Here is a 14,705-nt window from a genome sequence, read left to right as displayed (position 1 = left end):
GATCTTAAAAATTAATTAATACATCGAGACCTATTCTAATTTTTGTTGTTATGGTCCATATATAGTAAGAATATTATTACTCATTTTATACATTTACCCATGTTATAATATACAATAGCTCTTTTAGTTTATGATTTCTTAGTTTATATGATTTTGACTATTAATAAAGTAAAGAGATATCAGTGTAATATGAGATAATTCACAATCATTCCATATATATGTGTGATCACAAATTCATTCAATTCGTAAAAGTGTTAATAACTCTTTTCATATACATTATTTAAACATAATCATAAGTAAATTAAATATACAAATTAGTAGTTATTTTACATCTATAATAAACATTCAAACACAATACACTAAATAAACAAACAAAAGAAAGAAATTTTTTAAAAAAAAATAGCTTAAGCGAAAATTTTCTTATTTGAATGAATTTTAGACTAATTCAAAAGTATTTGAGCAGAAAATCATTCGCTTAAATAAAAATATAACAAAAGCAAAGTTATTTTAAACTTTATTTTCACTTCAACCTTTGAAGATAACTCAAAATTTTAATTTGATACGTGACAAAGCTCAAACTTTTACATGTAACACTTTCAAATATATTAATACCAATTTAACACAAATAAAAAAATATAAATATAATAATCGAATTATTAATTAAACTTTTAATGTATTATGTTTTTTATATGTTACATTCATCTAATCATTTATAAACTTACTTTTTAAATCCTTTCACTTTTAACTCTCCATCTTTAAAAAACAAATAACTCACTTTCTTCTTACTTTTTCTTCAAATCTATCTTAAAATTTGTGGTTAAATTTGAAGACGATATTAGAAAAATAGATTTGAAAAAAAATAAAAAAAGAGAAGTTGTTTGAATTAACGAAAAAAAGTTGACACATAAAAGAAAAGATGGTAAAAATTAATAAATAATATGAGTTTATTAATAAAATAAAAAATTATTTTAATTGATAAAATTTGATAATATAATTTTATCCTTCATCATAAAAGTAATTTAAAATAAAATATAATTAATATAAATTATCTTAATATACATCTACAACTATACATAAAGAGAATTTACTTATTATGTAACGCTGTTTTGGTTTACAAAATTTCTTTACGATTTTATCCTTTATTAATATATTTCATTTTATTATTTTATCTTTTCGTAAATATTTTATTAATTCACTAATATAACCGTTTTGTAAATGTTCTTTTAATAATACACCATACTTGATCAATTATCAATACATTTCATATTATTTTTTTATTTTTTAAACTTGTGTAAATATTTCTACTAGTTTGAAACAAAAAGATTAAAATTAATAAAATTATATTGAAATAAAATAGCATTTTATCTGTGTTTTCTAATTTTTTAAAAACTCCAAGACAAGGTTCCCGCTTTAATTCTGGTTTCTGGGCATAGTGTGCGAGCAACTCCACATTGAGGTGTGGCAGGAGTGGTGTAGGAGAAGGATTGTTCGTGCAAGAAAACGCAATGCAAGCTGCATCATCAGGCATCTCGTAACCCTTAGATTTCTTACGCTCTCATTTGCAAGAAGTTTGGTAATTTGAAAGCACCATTCTAGAAGCTACATCCATGGTTTGGTGCGGAATAACTGAAACAGAGAGAACAATCCACTAATGGCTGATTCCACTTCGACTGCAACTCCTTCAAACGACACCGAATCATGCGTTTTCCATCGAACGGTTACTCACGCTCCCTTCGTTCTCAATCCTTCTTTCAATTTCCCCCTTCCCAAATTTTCAATTCTAACGCTGTTTTTTTCATTTCCGAAGGTCACTTTATATGATTGGTGGTTGATTAAAGCCACAAACGACTTCCAAGGAAAGCGTTTAGCCGTTGCAGGCGTCTCATCGAGAAAGTAAGTCTAAGATTCCTCTCTCTCTTCGGGTTAGGGTTTTCTCGAGTGCTCTGGAGTAATGTCCGTGTCGCATTTCAATGGCTTTGTCTCTGTTCGTGTTGGATATAATGATGGTGATGGTGATGAGAAATTGTGTGATTAGTGTGACTGTTTGATTTTCTGATTCAGGGATGAGGCAATGCGCGTGTTTGTTTCTGCTCCCGTTATCGAAAGATACGACATGTTTTCTCTCAAGACTGCGGATGGGATATACCTTTTAATTAGTGGCTTCATCAACGAGCAGCGCAGTTTTGAAAACGGTTTCGACCCTCAGGTTTTTAGCTTTTCTTGGTTGGATAAACTTCTCTGTAAGAACTTGTGGATAAGAGAATAAGAAGATCAAATGAATTGATCCTCTCTTAATAGATAAAATCAATTTATGCATTTTGGGTTTTATAAAAGTTAAAAGAGATAGGTTCTGTGGAAATTAAGTTTGTAAGTTACTTTAGCTTATACCAGAAGTTCAATTAATTTTACTTTTTGTTTTCCCTTTTCCCTTTCTATTTGATAAGCCTTGTTTTACAATTTTGGTATTTTATATGACGTGCATCGTCTTCATGTAAGTATTAATGTTTGAATAATGTTGTTTATGGTGATAATTGTCCCTTGTTTTCTGATGCGTAATAACTCAGATTGACTTTTGTTTTGTTTTTTCTTCTTTACCAGGTTTTGGACCGATTTTTATTTGGCTTCCCTCTGGACTGGGAAAGCCACGCTCTAGATTTCTCCAAAGAAGAATCAATTACGGGGAATGATTTGGGTAGTGCTTGTCTTGATGACGTACCGGCTAGCTGTCCAGAAATTTTATCTGATGGTAAATATTCGAATGATGTTTGTTACTGATTTGCATTTATTTTTAGTCATTTCTTGTACTTGTTTGGAGTTTTATCATTTTCTTTGTATCTTGTTTCAATAGATATTGCAATTGTCAGTTCTGGTGCGGAAGATTGCATTCGTAGTTCTGTTTCCTTAGATGAAATTGCAGAGAGTTTTAAGTATATAGAAACACGACTGGGTCCATGTTATTCACTGATGAAAAAGGCCAAGTTTATAGACTTAGTTCTACAACTGAATTCCTAGAAAATAGCCCAATAACCCATTTCTAACAATACACTCCTAGTTGTCGGGAAACGGCATAACTGAAACAAATAAAACAGAAACATATAACTTCAAAAATGGATTTCCTAAACTAAAGTTCTCTGACTCAGTCAAAAGCTTCTTTGGTATAACCAGAGGAGGCACCGGGAGATCACGAAAAGATATTCCCTAGATATGATTGCATAGTGTCAAAGGGGATAAGTGGGGTTATCATCTCCTTTCTATCCAATTTCTATATCGATATTTTAGTTGCAATCGCAGGTGTGGAAAATTGCATTCCTACTTTTTCTGCATCATCGGAAAAGGCGCAGGGTGATCATGAAAAGGCATTCCCTGAAAATGAATGCAACGTGTCAAAGGAGGTGGCTGGTGTTAAGGTTACTTCTAGTAGAGCTAGGGAAAGACGAAGTGCCAAGTTGCATGATGTTGAAGTATACCAGGGGAAGAAACCGTCTTCTTCTGGATTGCCTCCGAAGAATCCAAATAATAAGAACCATATTTCAGTGGCGGCCTTAGATAATTGTGATGAAGCGGGACCAAAAAGTCCGGAAACACCTATTCAGTCACAACCATGGAGACAACTAGGCTCATCATCTGAACAGATAGTCAAAAAATCTGCCTCCGTAATTTCTAGAACATTGTCACCAAGGACCGAAGGCTGTCATAAGAAAAAAGTCGGCAGGCCTAAGGGACCACGGAATAAATCTGCTTCTGCTGGGAAAAGTTCGCGATTAAGAGATCCAAGTTACTTGACCAAGGGAAGCGGACAGAAAAAATCAACTGTTTCTCCCGAGTCATCGAGTTTCAGAACATCCAGATCTGGTAAATTTTTCATCATTGTCTGTTCATAAACTACTTATTAGGCTTATAGCTAATAGATGCACTTTATATTATTTTCATGCACTCTCTTGTTTTCCAACTCTCTCACCCAATGCTATGGTTAACCTTTTTTATGTAATTTGAAACGTCATTTACTCCAGACTATAATCATTTTGCCTGGGTTATGTTGCAGGCAGATTGCTTGTACCTCCCTTAGAATTTTGGCGCAATCAAATACCAATATATGATGCGGTATGTGATTTCTTTGTGTAACTGTGCAACGTTTTCTTGGTTGCCATCGGTAGACATTCTGCACACCGAATGGTATCTCGTGTACACACTAAACACGTCTCCAAATAATATCTATTAACTTTTTCTTTTTGAATGTAATAATTCAGGATCATGTGCTCAAAGAAATTAAGGATGGTGCATCTTTGATATCACCTTGTAGGGTTTCTTCATCATCATCGAGCAGGTATTGTTAACATTATTCTAATTATTCTTTTTAAATTAAATTAAATTATAGCTTCCCGTGTGTACAGAACATTTGCTTAGATTAAAATATCTATGTGCAGTTGGTGGGTCTTCGGGAAAATCTAGGATTCAACTTAATGGCTTCGTTCATAATTAGATAGAATATAAACAGAAGTTCTTGTACTAATTTATGAAACAAAATATCTTTTTATTCTAAATTCTCAAGAAAAACATTCTGGTTGAATTAATTGAGATGCTTTTTTGGGCAGTACAAGATTTGATTGTCACATACTAAATTTTGGGTAACTGAGCTTCATGTGTTTCAGGAAGGACTGACTTTGATTGAGGTGGGAATGTTGCTGATGAAGTACAGAATGATTAACTGTAGCTGCTTAGAGGTTAGCATTGTATTGGAAGTGTAACCTACCTTCATCATTTGATTGCATTTTTAAAATTTCCATCGCTGAAAAGACAATATGCATATTTATGTTGGTCTGTAGGACATGGGTTAAAAGCTTTCGTACACCATACTAACCAAGTTATTTTTACTTCTAGTAAATTTATTTTTACTTTTATCCTATTTAATCTAAAAAATTCCTAATCTTCTTTCCCTTTCTTTGCAGCCGCTCACCTGTTTCTCTCATTCTCTCTTCATCTTTCTTTTCTTTTTTGTGACATTCGTTTCCTCCCTTCCTCTATTTTTTTTTCCTTCCATGCCTGCATTGTGTGTTTCCATTCTAATGTGTTTGAGGTTCAAGTGCGCTGTGATTTTGGTATGTTTTGTGCTGTGGTGATGTATGTTGCCTATTGTGTCCATGAAATCACATAAACTAGAAGGCAAAGACAAACATAGAAGATCCGTTTGACCTTGAACAAATGTTAACATCCGTTGATTTAGGTTCTCTTCAATAGGATCCATTGCATGCCTGCCCCCACACTCAGATTCTCCTTCGCCATGGCCACCCCTACAACATGTCATTTTTTCTAATATTTTTCGCATCAATATTTATATCAATAGAAGAATAGTTAACCTTACAACAAATAATATAATTGCTTAGGCATAACAAAAATATTTGTAGCAGATAATTAATATTCAAAAGTATTTATCATATATTGTAAATAAGTTGGGTATGATTATCATATTATTCATATCTAAACATATTTGTTATTCACAAAAAATTAAAATTAAAATTTAATTTAATTTATATTTTATAGGGTTAAATATGTTTTTCGTCCCCCAACTATTGGCCGTTTTTGTGTTTAGTCCCTCTTTCAAACTATAGTACAATTTAGTCTTTCAACTTTAGAAAATTATGGTTTTAGTCTTTTTTACCAAATTTTTTAAACTTTATTTGCTGTTTCAAGCATGTTACATTATAGCATTTGGATTGTTTATCCTATTTTACACATTTTTGCTTCAATGTTAATTGAGAAACGCATTTGAAACAGCAAATAAAGTTAAAAAAATTTGGTAAAAAGGACTAAAACCAGAGTTTTCTAAAGTTGAAGGACTAAATTGTACTATACTTTGAAAGAGGGACTAAACACAAAAGCGGCCAATAGTTGGAGGACGAAAAACATATTTAACCATATTTTATATATTATTTTAAAATTTTATCATATATTTATTTTAAAATTTATAAAATGTAATTTATTAAATATCTATAAATATTCAAGAATACTATGAGTTTTAAAAACTCTACAAATATTTTTAAATAAGTATTTGAGAGATAATGAATTAGATTTTTTTGTTGTGAATTGAATAAGACTTACACAACATAAACTAAATTAAATAATATGAAAAATTTAAGTACTAAATATAAAAAATAGTGAAGACTTAATTAAAAAGATCCAATTTTAATAAGAAGTATAAAATTTAATTAAGTTTATTATTTATGTATTACTTCTCCATGTCGATTCCTTCAATCCTCTTTTTTACATGTTTTTAGATTATTCCATGCTGACGTTATTAGTTTAAACATGCTATTAATGATTTTCCCTAAATTACATATTACTTATATTTAATGAAATAAAAAGGTAAACCAGCTAAACAAAATAGCTGGAACCAAAATTAGAAATTTTTGTCTAAATTAATAGATCGGAAAGTAGAACAGAGATCAGAAAGTTAAAATAGAACTGTATATATAATGATAGTAAAAACAAATTAAAAGAATATCCTCATAACAAAAGGTCCTGCCGTTTGTAATTTGTAGACTATGCTTAGGTGAAGAATGACAAATAAACCTTTTCATTGAACTTGTTATAGTTTTTTTTTTTTTTTTTATCAAGAATTCTGACATATCTAGTATAAACTTAAATAATATTTAATTTTTAAATTAATTATGTAGGTATGCATGTGTTTATTTCGTTTTCATTTTTATATTTGATTTTGTTTTAAATTCTAAAATACTCATTGTTTATTTCTAACTCAAAATACCGAAATTTTAAAATAATTTTTCTTCTTACAATTTTAGTTACACAAGTTTTATTTATTTTAATTTTTTTAGTATTTTAAAAAATTAATTTTTATGGTATTTAAAAAAACTTCAACTTCATTGAAAAATTAACTTTTAAGATAAAAATTTGATTATTTTATCACAATTATGATTTTTTTTTTCAAATTAAATACAATTCCCAATTTCATTAAATTATCATTTGATTATTTTTACCCATTTTTTTTATTTTTATTTTTGCTTAATTATTATTTTTTATTTTGATTTAATACTTATGTAATTGTGATATATTTTTAATATTTGATAATGAAAAAATTGTGTATCCATAAGATAATGAATAATATAATGTTTATTTTATTTATTTTTATAAAAAAACATAAATATTGTATAGAATAGTAAATAAATTGAAATAGTCGCGACATTACTTGAGATTTAAAATGCAAACGAAAATTAAGTATAAAAATACAAATGAAAATGAATATGTTGATAATAAAGTTATATTTGTCTTATCTATCCCTATTATATTAAAAAATATTTATTTAATATTTTTTATTTAAATTAATTTTTAGAAAACCTTTCAATATTAAAAAATATAAATATAGCTAACTATTATTTAAATTTAATTATTTAAATTTAAAAAGTCAAAATTAAGATATCACTTATGTTTTACATTATACATTTTTTTACTCTATATAAAATATATCCATAAAATACATCCATAAAATAAACAACCAACTATTTTGAATAATAAATCTCATACGTCTCACCACTAACATGACTCCACTCAACATCTGGAGTTGAAAAAATTCCTATAATGACTCGAACTCCATTATTTGTTTTCAAAATTTCTAAGATGTGAGTCATTTGTTTTGAGGGATATTCCGTTATATGCACTTCTCTCAATTCATTCAAAGAACAAAGTTCAGTTGGGAGATGATCTAATGGTCGACAATCCAGGATAAACACATTTTGAAGCTTCTGCATTGCACAATTGCCTAATCTCCACTTTCGAAGTTTTATATCTCTCATTTTAAACACTTCAAGTTGTGGGAAGCCCCCATCGGCACAATTAAGGTCAACGGAATCCTCAAACGCCGTTACTTTTCCTCGAAGTCTCAAAACTTTGAGTTTGGAGTGATTTGCGAGACTATTCATCCCTTCATCAGTAATGCACTTAATCCCGGACAATGTTAACTCTGTAATGTTTGGGGGTAATATGAGCGTGGAGGTTAAAAGATCTAAAACATCAGTAATTATTAAGATAGTTAAACAACTTAATTGTCCTAGGCTTTGAAGCTGTTCTTGTAGCTTGTGACCACGCCGAAAAGGGGACAAAATCAGTAGTTTATTCAAATGATTTAATTCTAGGTTCTGTGATAAATTGGGTAATTCACCTACGAAACCATATTCCTCCTTCAACCTCAACCATTTAATATTGGGGAATGTTCCTTTCTTTATTAGAGATGTTGCTTGCATATTTAGTACAAGAGAGATGGTTTGAAGATTCCACATCTTCTCATATGAGGATGGTGAACATCTTCCTCGCAACTTGATAGGCCCTTGTGTATTCAAATGCCTTAAATGTTTGAGTTTCCACATTTGAATAGGGAAAGAAACTGGCATGAGACCCTCCCAACTACCCAGGTCTATGGTTTGTAAATTCCAAAGGTTAAGTATCGAATCTGGAATAGAGTAAACAAAAACATCTTTTATTCTCAAGTACCTTAAGTGGATGAAGTTCCCTAAGTTGGAAGGGATCTTGTTCCGGTCGTAAGGTCCAAACTCTAACACTCGAACCAATTTAAAGTCATCTAAAAGCCATTTCCACTCTCTCCCACGAACATGATAACCTGGCCCAAAGAAAAACAGGGAACGAATACATGAATGGTCATTATTGCTTGAAGAAATGTAGTGACCTGTGTCGATGTGAATGGACAGTCTACGAGGTTTGGTACGGAGTAGAATGTTATTGTTTGTGCAAACTTCAAACATTTTGTCCTCTTTGCTCTCTGATATGCAAAGATCTCGAAGAAGATCATGAACCTGACATGTCTTCAAACCTCCATTAAAATCCATTCTTGCTACCTGGACCAAACTGCGATCGATGAGCTCATACAAGTAGTCTTCTGCAACATCATCTGGGTCTCTATTTCCTGTATCTTGTATAAAACCCTCCGCAACCCATTTTTGCAATAATGGCGTAACAGGTATTTTAAAGTCTTCAGGAAATAACCCAAGATAGAGAAAACATGGTTTTAGTCTCCTTGGCAAGTTGTCGTAGCTGAGTTTCAGAACTATATCCTTCACTTGGGTCTCATCTCGAGTGAGATACCAATTAACATGACCTACCACTTTAGACCATTCTCTATCTGACTTCTCCTTGTTGGCTAACAACCCTCCTAAGACAATGATGGAGAGGGGCAAACCACGACAACTTTGAACCATTTGCTTTCCTAGAGGCTCCAAATCAGAAGGGCAGTTTTTACCCCTAAACGCTTTCCGGCAAAACAACTCCCAACTTTCTTCTTCACTAAGGAATTGAAGATGGTGAGGAACATCATCACCAGCATGCAAGGCCACCTCTTTCAAACGACTAGTGATCAATATTCTGCTGCCTCTGTTGTTGTCTGGAAATGCATCTTTCACCTCATCCCAATCCCGCCTTTTCCACAAGTCATCTACCACCACAAGATACCTTTTCCTCTCCAAGTAGTTCCACACATGTTTCTTCAGTTCCTCCTTACTAAGGTCCTTAATGTCTACCGCGCTTTTGTTGCCTCTAAGTTGTTGTTCAAAAATTGGCATCAAATGCTTAAGAAGGTCAATCAAAAGATCATGAACTCTACACTCGTTTGAGACATAAACCCATGCATGACAATCGAAGTGGTTCACCACCTGGCTGCTATTATAGACCTTTCGGGCAAGAGTGGTCTTCCCCAATCCCCCCATGCCAACGACAGAGACAACTTCACGATTTGAACCACCTCTTAGGAGTCGCTGGACGACATCCTTGGAGTCGTCGACAAAGCCAACTACATTCTCTTCCTCCACGTCTCTTCTTAGCTCGTGCAGCAATTGCAACCTTTCCTTCTCCTCCTCTTCCACTGCGGATTGATCAGTGGTTTCTTTGAAAGCATCATATTTGTTCTTGTTGTCGCGTATCTCGTTGAGAGTGGTTTTGAGCTTGTCTATTTTGTCAGCTACGTGGTGGAGTAACCTTACTTGGCCAAAGCCACGGAGCATCCTCCCGAGAATGGTTCTCCTCTTGTAAACGGAAACTTTGGCTACGAAAGTGTCGATGACATCCTCAGCTAAGTGGGCCACATCTCTGATTTGATCCAATACAGTATGTTCCATTCCCTTCTTTCTCTTNGTGGTATTGAGGAGGTCTTTGATCATTTGAAGTTCGTACTGGAGGGACTGGACCCTGTCCTCCACGCCATAGAGCAAGTTAGCTTCGCGTGCGGCAAGCTGGGCTAAGTGATCTAAAACAAAGGAAACTACACTGTCTGCCATTACAGCATGGAGGAGCGTGTAGATTTGGATCTGTGGTTGGATAATGGTTCGTGGTTGGTGATGGAAGAAGACTAACAGGGATTTACTAAGGCACCAGAAAAAAGCAATAGAGTGTAGCTTGCAATCGCATAGAAAAGAATATTCAAATGTATATATTAAAAGTGGCTCCAATTGTAAAGAATATATAAAGACTTTCAAGAGTTGTAGTTTTATCATGCTACTTTTGAAGTGAACCTTCCCCGTGAGTTCATAATGTGAGTAGCGTAGCACCTTCCTGCTATCTGCATTACACCTTCCTGCTATGTGCAATGCATCTTTTATCCATTTGACTTAGAATATTTATATTTATGACAGTACTGTGTTCAGTTTGTTTTCTCGGTGTTTGATGGCACAGAATATATATATATATGTAAGTGGCACCTTCGTACATTGCACCTTCTATCCATTTGCCTTAGAATATTTATATTTAGAAAACTCACAAGATCACAAGCAAACAAGATAGGGCCATTTTTCCAATTACTAACACAATAATACAAAAACTTAGTTGGCAACTTTCTGTACCCATTTGCCCAATTACTAACAAGGTAGGGCCATTTAAAGTTGGCAACTAAGTTTCGATAAGAACGGATAAGAAGATAAAATGAATTGAACCTATCTTAATGGCTAAAATCAACTTATGCATTTTAGGTTTTATAAAAGTTAAAAGAGATAGGTTCTGTGGAAATTAAGTTTGTAAGTTACTTTAGCTTATACCAGGAATTCAATTAATTTTATTTGGTGTTTTCCCTTTTCCCTTTATATTTGATAAGCCTTGTTTTAATTTTTGGTATTTTATATGATGTGCATCGTCTTCATGTAAGTATTAATGTTTTCGATTCTATATAGCCACTTGTTCTATATCCGCATCAATAATCTTTCATTCTTTATTGTTATGCATCATCAATCATTCTCTTTTTCCTTGTAATGAAGTCACTGGATTTTTCTGGCAGTACAAGATTTGATTGTCACATACTGAATTTTGGGTATAACTGAGCTTTCTGTGTTTCAGGAAGGACTGACTTGGATTGAGGTGGGAATGTTGCTATGGATGATGAAGTACAGAATGATTAATTGTAGCTGCTTAGAGGTTAGCATTGTATTGGAAGTGTAACCTACCTTCATCGTTTCATTGTATTTTTAAAATTTCCATCGCTGAAAAGACAATATGCATATTTATGTTGGTCTGTAGGACATGGGTTAAAAGCTTTCTTAGGGCTTGCACACCTTGTTTATAAGTTTTTTTGAGCCAATTTTTATCTATTAATTGTGACATATTGAGTCAATTTTACATTAATAACATTAATATACAGTGTATATTAATGAAAATGGAAAAGGAACATGGATTTACCAAGGCACCAGAAAAAGCAGTATATACAGTGTAGCTTACAGCCACATACGAAAGAATGTCCAAATATATATCATGGAAAATGATTGCGATAAAGAATTTACAAAGGCTGTGGGTGAAGACTTGAGGTTTTATTTTTCCATTTACTTGGCGTCAACTATGAACGCGGTTCAGCTGAAGCTTCCCCTTAAGTGCATAATGACACAATTCATTTTCAAAGTTTAAATATTTATTACGATACAATATTTAATTTTCAAAGTTTGCTAAGTGCACATTTGGCTCAGAATATTTATGTTTATGACAGTACAACTGGGTTCAATTTTTCCTCGTTTTAAAATGGAATAGAATAATAAAAATATAGAGTGTGTAAGAGATTGACAGAGAATATATTAAGTGCATACTCTCAGTAGTTAGACACCTTCCTGTTATGTGCACTGTTTCATTAAGAATATTTTTATTATTTCATATGATTGTTTCAATTTAGTTTGTATAAACAATCTTAAATCATCAACGTATTTCTCTTTATTATTTTAAAATTTTTAAACATTTTTATTTAAATATGTAGTACTGAAATATGTTTTTTCCTTATAGTTAATTATTTTGATAGAAAAGTATATACACGAAGGTATAGTCTACAAAATAAACATAAAAGAAGGTCTTGATGTTACATCTATTTATATACACACCTCCAAAGGTAGCTCCAAAATATCCATCCACTGATCACATTGACAACAACACAATGGTAAGCTTTAAGAAGTATTATTATATCACATCTTCAGATAAACATTGAAACAAGTTCAAATCATACTGAGTCATTATTATTCTTTGTCATGTCATCTATATATGTATTATATGTACACACATATTCATCTTTTAAATTAGATTTCACGTTATTCAATTCCGTAGTAGTTAAATTCTTTTTTATTGTGATTAAATATAATCATCAAACTCTTTCATATATAATATATATATATATATATATATATATATATATATTTTTAATATATATATATATATATATATATATATATATATAAAGGTCATGTTAGTCACACCTTCCTGCATTTGCAACTTGTATTCATTTACCTTAGAATATTTATATTTATTATGTTAGACGTAATAGAATAATATATGTAAGAGACTGATTTGTTTCTTTTAACACATTCTGTGAGTGGTTAATCTATACAGAAACTTGTTTATATCAAATTACAAACACGCCACTCCAACCTCCGTTTTCTATACTTTAAATACAATTTTGATCTATATTAAATTGTGACACATGGTTTATTGTCTTTGTAATTTTGTGTTTTATCCAATTTGGATTTATAGAGAATAAAGATAATGTAGACAGTTACAAGCTCAACTTCATCTAATACTTCATTAACATCATACATTAGTTCTATGATATATATATATATATATATATATATATATATATATATATATATATATATATATATATATACTATTCCACAAATTAATCAACTATATTTTTCGTTATGTGAGAATTCTTTTTACACCCAACAATATCATTTTAATGTTTGCATGGCTTTCACATAAAATAATTTTACTCATAATTACATATCAAATAACACGTAAAAGAAGAGGACGTTTAAAAACACGTCAGTTCATTTCATTTTAACAAACAACTTTACAAGAAAAATACTAGTATATTTAAATTAGTATAAATAATATAATTTAATATGAAAAAATGGAAAAAATTATATGTTCACTCTTAAAAAATAAAATGTCAGTATATAAAATAACAATGACATGAGTTTAAGGGACACGATTAAATAAAGTGCAAAATTAAATAAGGGATAAAATTAGATCTTTACAATGTAATACGTTAATTCAACAATTTCAGTTTGTCTCTTGAATAGAAGACCATAGATGGTTTGAAGATTTCACGTAGCATTACACTTTCTACCACTCATTCGGCTTAAAATATTTACCATTATGACAGTACAAGTTCAATCAAGATTATATCAATTTTTTAAATGAAATTTTAAGACAAGTAAAAAAATCACTAGATATTAAAAAGCAAACAAGTTTTAATAAACTTTTTTGTTTATTGAATTTTTATAAAATTGGGATATATATATATATATATATATATATATATATATATATATAATAAAATTAAAAAAAATGTTGGTGGGTAAACACCACCGTCCTACATTTCACAAGACAAGACGAGTTTTCTAAAGCACGTACCTCCTTCTGTCCCATTTTTGACAGACAAATTGCAAATCAAACCAATACACTGTTGTATATCTCTTTTTTCCATGTAAAGAACACTGTCATTGTAATAATAAAAAAAAACAAATACAAATAAACACAAAGATAATCTAACACACCAAAACATAAACGTTATTTTGAAAATAAAACTCATAAATTGTTCAAATCCCGAAACATATGCAAATATATTCTTTTTAAGAATCCCTTGCTTAGTTCAAAATAAACTACGGAAGTTTGCCAAATAAATTCCAAAGAAAAAGAAATTAATTATAACGGACAGATATAAATCCAATTGATTTATTTTGTGATTCCTAATCACTTTTGTGAAATATTCATTCTCAAAATTTCCACCAAAAGTTACATAAAATAGTTATTTAATTTTAACCCTATTATAGACTTCTTCTTTATTTTTATTATTTTTTACCTTTTTGATGGTAGTATTTTAAGGTAGTAAAAGATATCAAAACAAGATTAAAATATTAAGAATGTTATATTTTAAAAATTTTAATATATTAAAAAATAAAGTGATCTCTTCAACAAAATTAAAATAATAAACATATTTATTAATATTTAAATTGTATTAATTAATAATCAGAAAAAAAAAGGATGAAGTCTATGATCTTCACACAACTATGTATGAAGTTATATAATTTTATTTTCTGGTATGAAACCTTTTCTTTGAAAAAGTATACACGTTTATGGTATCAAATAGTATTACGTTAAAATTGAAAGAAATGTTTTTACTATATACTTATTAAAAAAATATTATTTTCATAATGATTTACATG

At 30.6% G+C, this 14,705-nt stretch overlaps 2 protein-coding genes across 5 annotated transcripts; one reads left to right on the top strand and one right to left on the bottom strand.

Annotated features, from left to right (window-relative positions):
• The first annotated feature begins 1,402 nt into the window (after positions 1–1,402).
• On the top strand, positions 1,403–11,603 carry LOC106779436. Of its 4 annotated transcripts, none has more exons than XR_002666641.1 (9): positions 1,403–1,717; positions 1,808–1,893; positions 2,062–2,206; positions 2,599–2,746; positions 3,280–3,852; positions 4,043–4,101; positions 4,248–4,324; positions 4,650–4,721; positions 11,341–11,603. XR_002666641.1 is itself a non-coding variant. In XM_022777122.1 (8 exons), the coding sequence occupies exons 1-8, from the start codon at positions 1,652–1,654 to the stop codon at positions 4,657–4,659; spliced, it is 1,164 nt and encodes a 387-aa protein (XP_022632843.1). In that variant the 5' UTR covers positions 1,403–1,651; the 3' UTR covers positions 4,660–4,917. The 4 variants fall into 4 exon arrangements, 2 of the variants coding, with proteins under 2 accessions (XP_022632843.1, XP_014523029.1); XR_002666642.1 differs by lacking the exon at positions 11,341–11,603 and adding an exon at positions 4,947–5,334; XM_022777122.1 differs by lacking the exon at positions 11,341–11,603 and having other exon boundaries at positions 4,650–4,917.
• Positions 7,436–10,670, bottom strand: LOC106779070 (disease resistance protein RPP13-like). The gene has a single exon (XM_014667106.2). The coding sequence runs from the start codon at positions 10,506–10,508 to the stop codon at positions 7,512–7,514; it is 2,997 nt and encodes a 998-aa protein (XP_014522592.1). The 5' UTR covers positions 10,509–10,670; the 3' UTR covers positions 7,436–7,511.
• Positions 11,604–14,705: the final 3,102 nt, after the last annotated feature.

The sequence above is a fragment of the Vigna radiata genome, chromosome 2 (assembly GCF_000741045.1).
Source record: "Vigna radiata var. radiata cultivar VC1973A chromosome 2, Vradiata_ver6, whole genome shotgun sequence".
In the NCBI taxonomy this organism is placed as follows: Eukaryota; Viridiplantae; Streptophyta; class Magnoliopsida; order Fabales; family Fabaceae; genus Vigna; species Vigna radiata.
The sequence above is the reverse complement of the archived record's forward strand: the minus strand, read 5'-3'. Positions and strand labels throughout refer to the sequence as shown.